The sequence below is a fragment of the Hippopotamus amphibius genome, chromosome 15, assembly GCF_030028045.1.
Source record: "Hippopotamus amphibius kiboko isolate mHipAmp2 chromosome 15, mHipAmp2.hap2, whole genome shotgun sequence".
NCBI classification, from domain to species: Eukaryota; Metazoa; Chordata; class Mammalia; order Artiodactyla; family Hippopotamidae; genus Hippopotamus; species Hippopotamus amphibius.
Window position 1 is genome coordinate 12,013,351 of NC_080200.1, and position 9,831 is coordinate 12,023,181.

General features: G+C 55.9%; 1 protein-coding gene across 1 annotated transcript; it reads left to right on the forward strand.

Annotated features, from left to right (window-relative positions):
• The first annotated feature begins 1,271 nt into the window (after nucleotides 1–1,271).
• Nucleotides 1,272–4,198, forward strand: IER2 (immediate early response 2). Its single transcript, XM_057709946.1, has one exon. The coding sequence runs from the start codon at nucleotides 2,321–2,323 to the stop codon at nucleotides 3,203–3,205; it is 885 nt and encodes a 294-aa protein (XP_057565929.1). The 5' UTR covers nucleotides 1,272–2,320; the 3' UTR covers nucleotides 3,206–4,198.
• Nucleotides 4,199–9,831: the final 5,633 nt, after the last annotated feature.

The window sequence follows — 9,831 nt, forward strand, 5'->3', positions numbered from 1 at the left end:
TCAACTTGTAGAGCATCTTCATGGAGTCCCTGAACCTGCATCGAGATCCTGTTCTAGGAGATGGGAGATGGTTCCAGCTCAGGGTCAGAAATGGCAGGTTTGGGAAAGGGCATTGGGAGAGGTGGTCTCGCCACCTTCCCGCGGGGGCAGGGTGAAGTGCGGGCGTTCTGTGGGGAGTTCCGCTGGACTCTCCTCTCCTCTTTTTTTTTCTGCGGAGGAGGGACTCCTCGAGATCACCCTGGGGAAGGTTGGCCGTGAGTGGGGGCCCCGGAGATACTTATGTGGGGTGAGGTCTTTGTGGGTGCGACTCGGGGTCGCGGGAGGGGGTGTGGTGGTGGCTCGAGGATGGTCTGCAGGGAAGTCCTCTGCGTGTGAGGAGGGGTCAGGAATGTCTGGAGAGGGACTCATAGGGTCGCCGCCTGTGTGACAGAGCCCTTCTGTGTGAGGTCTCCGGGAAAGCGCTTTTTTATGGGGGCGGGGGGAGGCAGCTGTCGCCTGAGTGGGGTCCTGATCTTTGGAGCGGGATGTCTGAAGAAGTCCTCGGAGGGTCGCCCCCGTTGTGTGTCAGAGATAGTGCTAATATGTGGCAGGACCGCTGAATGGGGACAGCTTGGGGAGAAGGCTTTTAGAAGAGAGAGTAATTGTTGAGTTTCCATGTGCCGGGGTCGGGAGTGGAGGACCTGAGCGTGCTCCAAAGGTGCACGGGAAGATCAATTTTTGGCGGAGGGGCAGGAATACATGAGAGGGGGCCTCACAGGGTTTCCATGGGGAGGAGGGAAGAGACAGGAATGTAGTGGTCCTCAGGGAGTAGCCGCTTGTGTTGGCAAGGTCTTTGTGTAGGTCTCTGGGAGATGGCGTCAGTGTGAGCCCTGAAAGTGGCGCCTACCCGCCGGCAGGGGGCTTTCCCGGAGGGGCGCCACACCTTCCTGGCCTCCGGGAGGGAAGCGAAACTTTACTTTCCCTCTCCGCAGACCCCGCTGGACGCTGCTCCGGAAACCTGGGGCTCCAGCCAGCTCTAGGTGCCCAGAGAGGGAGCGCGGAGGGGGCGTGCACGGAGGCTAAGGCACCACCCCCGACCGCCCGGAAGTAGCCGGCTACGGTCCTATAGAGAGCCCGGCCCTTGTCCTTATTTGGGCAGCCGGAAGCGGCTCGCTCGCACGCCCGACGTCATCACTTCCAAATTTAGCTGTGGAAGTCTTGGCAGATCCAGTGGCGGGAAGGTTCGCGCACCAGTGCTGGGGGGTGGGGGGGGGGGGGGAGGCCTCCTCTTAAAGGGGCCGCACCACGAATGAATGGAACTATTCGAACAATTCTGCGTTTTTTGAGGAACTGGAATTAGGTTTTCTTGGAACCGTAGTGCGCAGCGGAAGGTGGGGCCGATATTTTCTGTTTGTCTGCTCTAGCTCTGCGTTGTTCAGTTTCCAGGTCCTATGCCAACTCCGCCTCCCGGGGAGCAGAGGCGGAGCACGGCTGTGTCGTTTGGGGGGCCGCAGCCACGTGTTCACTCGGGCAGTGTTGTTGCCAGGTCCTCCGCCTTACGAGCTCCACTCCCACGGTGGATTTCGTGCCGAGGGAAACGGGGGGGATGCTCAACGCGGAGATGGCAGCCTGGGCTGCGCTCCTGTCTGCAGATATCCGCCACCCGTGGAGTGGGCAACTTTGCCCTAGAGCCAGGCAGCGTGTCCGGCCTCCTTACCGCCTCCAAACAAGGGGAGTGAGGGGGACTGGCGGACGCTGGAGAGACAGGAGAGCTGGAGGCTCCCCTGGTCCCCTTTCATCGCAGTGTCTCATTTATTCGTTTAGCAAATATTGGACGAGTCATTCTGCCTTGGTTTCCCCACCTGAAGAAATAAGATATAACTACCGTCCGCGGAGTGGAGGTGAAAGATCAACGAGATGTTTGTGAAAGGGAAGCCTTTAGCGCCTGGCACGTAGCAAGAGCTTAATAAACGTTAGCATTATTGATTCAAACAAACAAACAAACAAACATTAATTAGGCGCGTGGTAGGTACTAGGCACGGTTCCCATTGAGGATTACAGGTTAGAACCCATCTTTCCGGATGCGAAGGGAAACGTGCCGGCTACGACCCGCTGGGGTCTCCAGATGCAACCCATGGGTGGACCCTGAGCCCCATCCACGGTCCCCCTCCCCTGGGCCAGCGCGGGTGCAGTGGGGAACCCTGAGGAAGCAGACCACCTCGAGAGCTCAGCTTGGACTGGGGAACTCCCCTCACACAAGTTTGGGACCCTTTTCTTAGCTCAGTAAATTCCACCCTGTCGCTTTAAGGAGTCTTTCGCCGCGGCGCTGTGGAAAGCCCGGATGAGGCTCTCTGATTGGGCGGGGCGTCTCGGTGACTTCACTCCGGGTACAAAAGGGCCCGGGTGGCGGGCGCCGGGGCAGAGCGTCCTGGCAGTGTCTCAGCGTGGGTTGACCCGCAGAGAGAGGCGTGAACGAGCGCGTTGTCCACAGTGCACCTGCCATCTGCCCTGCCCAGCCGGGAGTCCCCGTCGCCCTCGCCTCCGCCGTCGAGCAGCTATGGAAGTGCAGAAGGAGGCGCAACGCATCATGACCCTGTCGGTGTGGAAGATGTACCATTCGCGCATGCAGCGCGGTGGCCTGCGGCTGCACCGGAGTCTGCAGCTGTCGCTGGTCATGCGTAGCGCCCGGGAGCTGTACCTCTCGGCCAAGGTGGAAGCCCAGGAGCCCGAGGTGCCCTTGCCGCCCGCCCGCTCCCCTGACCCTCGCCTGCACCCGCCGCGGGAAGCGGAAGCCACAGTCAAGGCAGCGGCCCCCGACGGTGAGCAGCCCTCTCCGGAACCCATGGACACGCGGGAGGCGCAAAGAGCGGAGGAGACCCCTGCCCCCTGTGCCCAGCGCCCTGCCAAAGTCAGCCGCAAGCGGCGGAGCAGCAGCCTGAGCGACGGTGGGGACGCCGCACTTGTCCCGAGCAAGAAAGCTCGCCTAGAAGAAGAGGAGGAGGAAAGGACCTCTTCGGAGGTCCTTGATCGCCTGCAGCCCCCTCCGGCGCAAGCGGAGGGCGCCTTTCCCAATCTAGCGCGTGTCCTGCAGAGGCGCTTCTCCGGCCTCCTGAACTGCAGCCCCGCCGTACCCCCGACGGCGCCGCCAGCGTGCGAGGCGAAGCCGGCTTGCCGCCCGGCGGACAATATGCTGAACGTGCTGGTGCGGGCCGTGGTGGCCTTCTGAGGGCCCCAAGCGGCGCTATCGGAGCCCAGAGCGTGGGCTCAACCGTCGGCCAGAGTGCGCAGACCCGAGGCGAGGCCCACCCCCGGGGGAGCGCCCGTGGAAACCGTGGAGAGGAGCAGCCGCCCGGGCTGCCGAGAGGCCCTGAGAGGGACTCTGCCCCCGGGGAGCCGTCGCCACCTGTGTGCAGCGGCGACACCGAGGAGCCTGAGCCGGGGGCGCGGGCACCTTCCCCCAGACCTGCTGTGCCCGCAGGTGCTGTCTTAACGGACTGGGACGTGGACCTTACCCTCTCCTTCTGGGACTGGGAGAAGGGAGGCTTGGTTCTTTAAACTCCTCAGGGTCGGACTTTATTTTTTACTGGGGGCTGTGCTGCCCTTTCAAGATTTTTCAATAGTTGGTGTTTGTGTTTCTAACCTCAGAGAATTCCAGGCGCTTCCCTTCCCCCTCCAGTGACATACTTGTGCAAGCGGTCATCGTTGCGTCATGGGGCAGACGTGGGGAGCTTCCTGTTGCCTTGCGTGGGTGTGAGGCCTGGGAGGAGGATCTGGGGTGTGGACCGCCCTGGGGAATGGGAGGAGGGTGGGCTGAGTCACTTCGCCTCTGTGTGCTGCGGGTTATTGCCCCAAGCCCCCTACACCTTCAAGGGCAGAGGGCTGATCTAATTTCAGGTTAAAAGTTTTCTCATCTGGTGCATTAGAGGTGGAATATGTTGACAGTCTCAAGCTTGACCCTTCCTCACAGCCACAGACACAATCAACCTAGACGTTCCTGGTCTGAATCACAGAAACGGGGGGAGGGGGTTGTTCAGAGCTCTGTAAGCTGAGCTGGAATCAGTTGCTGGTGAGAGACTGGGCCAGTTTGGGGGGCGGGGGTGGATTCTTGCCAGGGCGTTCCGGGGTTCTGTTTACCTTTCCTGTGGTGGATTTTGTTAACTCCATCTATCTGGCCTTTTTGCTAGAAACGCCAGATAGGAGAATAAAGACCATGTGAATAAAAAGCCTATGTAGCCCGTCTGGTTTTCTTCCCTGGTGGGGGAGGGGCAGGGTTAAGGGGTCAGGAGCTGGCGGCGGCTTGCTGGGGCCTCAGAAACCGGTCTGACCGGCTACCACGTGGGCATAGTGGGCGGGAAGGGGCCGGGCCCCTTTTCTTTGCCAAAGCACTTCGGTGCTGGGAGCCTGGTGCTCTGACCTTGCCCTAAACCGCTCACGTTTGGGGGTTCCTTGGACATTCCCCTACAATTCTGGCTGGGTGAGAGTGCTTTCCGAGGTCAGACGTTTGGGGGGATACTGTTGGGTACAGTGTCCCAGCAGAGTTTGGGGGCCACGCCTCCTTTGGAGACTTGAAGAATGTCTCCCAACGGCCCCCTCCCTCACTTGATTAAGTGAACCAGCAGGCATCCCATGACTGAGGTGGAGCTGAGCAGGTGAGCTTTGGAGCGCCCTTTCTGCCCAGTTCAAGTCTCTGGCGCTATAACTGTGTGGTTCAGGTAAGAAGGTGAGCTCCTAGCCTCAGCTTCCTCATCTGCGAGGTGGGCCTCAACAGCTTCCCTGCAAGGCTGTGGATTTTGAAATACCCGTAGGAGCACTTGTTTGCTTTGGCCCTACCCCATCCTCAGGTTAGCCACCCCGAGAGAAGAAACCCCTCACAATTTCCCCAGCGCTGGTTTAGGAGAGTGGCTGTAGGCGTTGCCCCTGGGCGGGGATGTGGGGGTGGGGGCTGTTGGGAGGACAAAGGAGCCGCAGGTGCGGGGAGTGAGGGCGGCTGGAGGCGCCGGGAAAGCTCCTGCCCCTCCTCCAGACGGCAGGCTCCGCCACTGCGGGCCTCCCGAGACCCGGGGGACCTGACGCCGAGGCCAGAGGGTAGAAGGAGGAGGGTGCGGTGGAGGGGCGGCCCCGCTCCAGAACGCCCTCCCCTAGCTCTCCTCCTGTCTCATTCACCCATCACACTCCCCCCTCCCAGCCTCCCTCAGGTCCCCCCCGGGGAATCTCGCCTCCACCGCAGCCCGCTTTCTTCCCGGGAAACGTGAAACACTTTAGTGCCGCCCACTCGGGGGACCGACGCACAACTCCGCAGTGGGAATGTGGGGGGACTGGAGCCCCACAACCCTAGCGGTAGCTCAATGCGTCCGCGTGGGAGCAACTCTCTAGCGAGCCAGGCCCGTACCCGGGAAGTCCCCGGCGGCTGGGGAGGGGGCATCACTGCACATCCTGTCGCAGGAACCGCCCGGCGCTTCCTTCCGCGGGAAGCCGCTTGCCCGACCACCGCCCCCGCCCGGACCGCCTGGGGTTTTCCGGCGCCTGGTGACAGGGGCAGAAGGCTGGAGATGAGGCCGTGGGAGACAGACCAAGCACCCCCCACATACATCCCCTTAAGATAGACCCCTCCCCAAGACCTCATTTCACCCATCAGAGCAGGCAAAATTGAAAATTTGTCACAACAGTCGACGTTGATGACGCCTGGGGCTTCCATGCCATTACATGGCCTTGGGGTTTGGGGACAAGCCCTCTGGGGAGTAATCTATTGGACAGTAGCTGTGAAAACTAAAAGTGTCACAGATCTCATGACCAGCTGATTCCCCAGGGAACCTCAAGCCTGCAAAAAGAGGCTCCAGTAGGGTACTGACTACAGTGTTGTCGAAAATTGGCACAAATTGGAAACAATCTACGTGCCTATGCAACCAGACTGATCTGGTAGAATGTGGACTATCCAACACTTCCTCCCTAAAGAATGAAAAGCCTGAGCTGGACAGATCTACTTGCTCAGGCAATGAGAGTTAACTCAGAACCAGGACGCTGAGTGACAAAGCCCAGCAGAAGTTGAGGGATGAGGAACATACGAGGGTGAGTCAAAAATTATCCACACTTTGGCTGTAGAATTTGCACAAGTTTTAATATAACCGGAGTGTGGATAATTTTTGACTCACCCTCATGGATTCTAGAGCTGGATGGCCAGCTCTACTTGCTTGCTGTGCAGCTTTGATCAAGTCACTTCACCTCTCTGGGCCTCAGTTTCCCTGGCTGTAAACTGTGGACAATAATAGTCCTTACCTCAGATTTATTGTGAAGATTAAGAGAGATAACACGTGTAAAAGTGCTTAGTAGACTTAGTAGAATGCCTGGCTCACAAAGTGTTATTATTTTATTATTGTTAGAGGCCAGGGTGGTAACAGTGCATTTAAAAGCACATGTAGCAGGACTTCCTAGGTGGCGCAGTGGTAAAGAATCCCCCTGCCAATGCAGGGGACACGGGTTCGAGCCCTGCCCTGGGAAGATTCCACATGCCACAGAGCAAGTAAGCCCGTGTGCCACAACTATTGAGCCTGTGCTCTAGAGCCCGTGAGCCACAACTATTGAGCCCATGTGCCACAATGAAGAGTAGCCCCCGCTCTCAGCAACTAGAGAAAGCCCATGTACAGCAACGAAGACCCAGCGCAGCCAATAAATAAATAAATAAATAAATTTATATTAAAAAAGCACATACAGCAGATAAACACTGCTATACATAAAAGAAACAAACAACAAGGACCTACTGTATGACACAGGAAACTATATTCAATATCTTGTAATAACATATAAGGGAAAAGAATCTGAAAAAGAATGTATATCTACATCTATATATCTGAATCACTTAGCTGTACACCTGTAACTAACATAACATTGTAAATCAACTATACTTCAATAAGAAATTGTTTGTTTTGAAAAAAAATGATAAAAGCACACACAGCAATACAGGTATATGTATGTGTATGGGGAGGTGTGTACAGATGCTGTGCTAAGCCCAGAGAGCTGGAAGAAGAGTTCTCTCCTCCAGTAGCTCAATGTGAAAAAGAGCTCCCTCCCAGCTCCAGAGTTTGGTCTAATCCTAAAGCTTTGATAGGGTTGATTATTTCTGCCTCCAAGCCCCCACACTCACACTCCTGCTTTCCTCCCACCTCACCAGCAGTCCCTGCCTCAGGCCCTGGGCCTGTCTCTGTCTATACTCACCCTTAGGTAGGCTCATTCAGTCTTAAGGCCCTAACTCCCATCTCTATGCTGACTCCCAAATTTTGCTCTGCATCCTGGACTCCCCTCCCCACCCCCCCCAACCTCCAGACTTGTCTGGCCAAGCCCTCTCTCTATGTCTCCCCTTGAGAGTCTAAGGTACTCCAAACCTAGCAGGACCTAAAGAGGATTCTTGCTGCTTTCTGCCAGCAGTTCAACTGAGGAGGAATCTTCCTTGACTTCCCTTTTCTCCTTCCCTCATATCTTGTCCAGTCACAGGTACTGTCAACTTGACTCCCATCCCACTCTGGCTCCCACCCTGCTGTGAGCTGCCTTCATCTCTCACCCGAGTTAGGGCAATGGCTTCCTTCCTGCTCTTGACCCCCACAATCTATTCTATGCAGCAGCTGCAGCGATTTTATAAAATGCAAGCTGGATCGTTTCACTCTCCCAGCTTTCCTCTGCTTCATCTACACTGGCTTCCTTTCTGTTTGGAGAACAGTACGGGTATGTTCCAGCCCCAGAGGCTTTGGACTTGCTGTTCCTTCTGCCTGAAAAGCTCTTCTCCCAGATATCCACAAGTCCATGCTCATTTTCTTTAGGTTTCTGCTGAAATGTCACCTGCTTGGGGAGGCCTTCTTTAGGTACCTGATCTAAAATAGCACCCCACTGTGCTACTCTTCTCCTTTACCTTGTTCAGCCTTCCTTAAAGTAGAGCTCACCTCCTGAAAGGATATATTTATGTTCTATTTAGCATCCGTGCCCCCATTCAAATGTTAATTCCCCAAATGCCTAACCCAGGCCTGAATGAGTGAATGAGGTTGTCTGGGGTGTTAAGTGCTTAATATTTATTATCTCATTAATCAGTGGCTTTCCATGGCTCTTAGAATTGAATTTCCCAAATTTCAGATGATTGAGGCTCAGGATTTTTGTCATATCTGCTTAACAACTGTACTATTATTTTAATTTTTTTTAAACTTAACCCACTTGTTACTTGCTCACTATAATTGGAAGGCAACAGTTTGTAAAAGTTACAATGAAAATGAAACACTGTCTTAAGACCCTGCTGAAACAGTAGCCAGTGTGAGGTTCCAGACAGCTTTCTTTGTTACAAAGGAAGCTTAGCAAGGTTAAGGACACATTATTGCCAAAGGAAGACTATCCTTAGACAAGCTGAAAAGGGAGAGACTCTGAGGGATTCATTACATTATTTAAACAACATTGAATCACTTTGCCCACTGTCTCGGAATTAGGAAAATTCTGCTTCTGGAAGAGGGACAAAACTCCTATGACTGTCTCAAAGGCTCTGCTTGATCTGTGCCAGCCCATCTCTGGCTAATCTTGCATCATTCTCTGGCCACACTGACCTGCTTTTTGCTCCTTGTGTTTCCACCATCTTCCCAGCCACAGGGCCTTTGTATATACTGTTATCTCCTAAGATTCTTTTCTCTTCCCTATTCATCTAGTTAAGTCAGCTTAGCTGAAGGGCAAATCATCAGGGAATTTCCCCTTCTGCCCTCTATTTTGGTCTAAGACCCCTATATTTACTGCCATTCAGATCAAGAGCTAATTTTGTAGCAGCAGAAGTAGTAGTGGAGGAGGAGGAGAAGGAGTATTTATCATAACTGCAATGCTATGTTTGTTTCTGGGTTTGTCTCCTCTTCTGCCTTGTGGCTTCCATGAGGGCAGAGATGAATCTAGTAGGTGCTTACTTACTAAGTGGTTTTTGTGAGTGAATGATGCATTTGCTATTTTCCTTTGAGGTCGGCCCCTTAAGTGTCTACTTTTCGCAGACTGGGAAACTGAGGCCCAGCGAGGATCGCCCTGGAGAGCAAGTAGGGGATAGCTCTAGTGGTGCCCCCCACCCCGCCCCATCCAGAGATTAGCTCCCTCCCCCCGACTCTCCACTGTGTGGGACCTAAGGAACAGATGCCGCAGTTCGGACTCCGCTGGGCTGGGAAAGGGCCGGTCCACAGGTCCAGACCAGCCCAGAAGCGCCTCCCAGACCTGTTTACCCGGTTCCAGGAACCTGGGCGAGGTCCACCCGCCCGCAGCGGTGAGACGCAAGCCTCTGCCAGATTGCCAGCTGCACGGGGCGGGGACTTGATCTACGCTCGGAAATTTAAGCCCGAGGCGGGGCCCTCGGGGTGGTTGCCAGGGCGTGGGGGCAGGGTTACTCGGGTGTCAATCACAGTCAGGGGCGGGACATGCAAATTCGTCCCGTTTGGCTCTCCTCTCTGGGCCCCGCCCCCGCGCGCTGCACCTAGCTACTTCCTAGAACTCCCGGTGTTGGTCGGTGGCCCCGGCTCCGCCCCTCCGCCCCCAAACTGGTCCCTTCCGTGTTCCGCCCAGACCATCAGCGCTTGCCCCCGCTCCCACCCCAGTGCGCCCCCCGGATATAGGGGCGGGGTTTAGGCGTCCAGAGAGAAGGCGGTGGCTACGCTGGGGGCTCCTGTGGTTGGGGGTCTGCTCGGAATCAGGTAAACGGCACAGAAAGCTGAAGGGAAGTGGGAATTGCCAGAGTTCGAGGCTCACGCTACCCGCCCTTGGCGTGGGAGCTACTGAAACCCCCTCATGTATGTCTGGGGGAGCCCAGAACCCCACTCGGGTGTCCAGGGGAACCCAGAACCCCCACGGTACTGTCTA

Bases quoted from the DNA above. Each gene is read 5' to 3' on its own strand.
- IER2 (XM_057709946.1), top strand. From the start codon at position 2,321: ATGAGGCTCTCTGATTGGGCGGGGCGTCTCGGTGACTTCACTCCGGGT.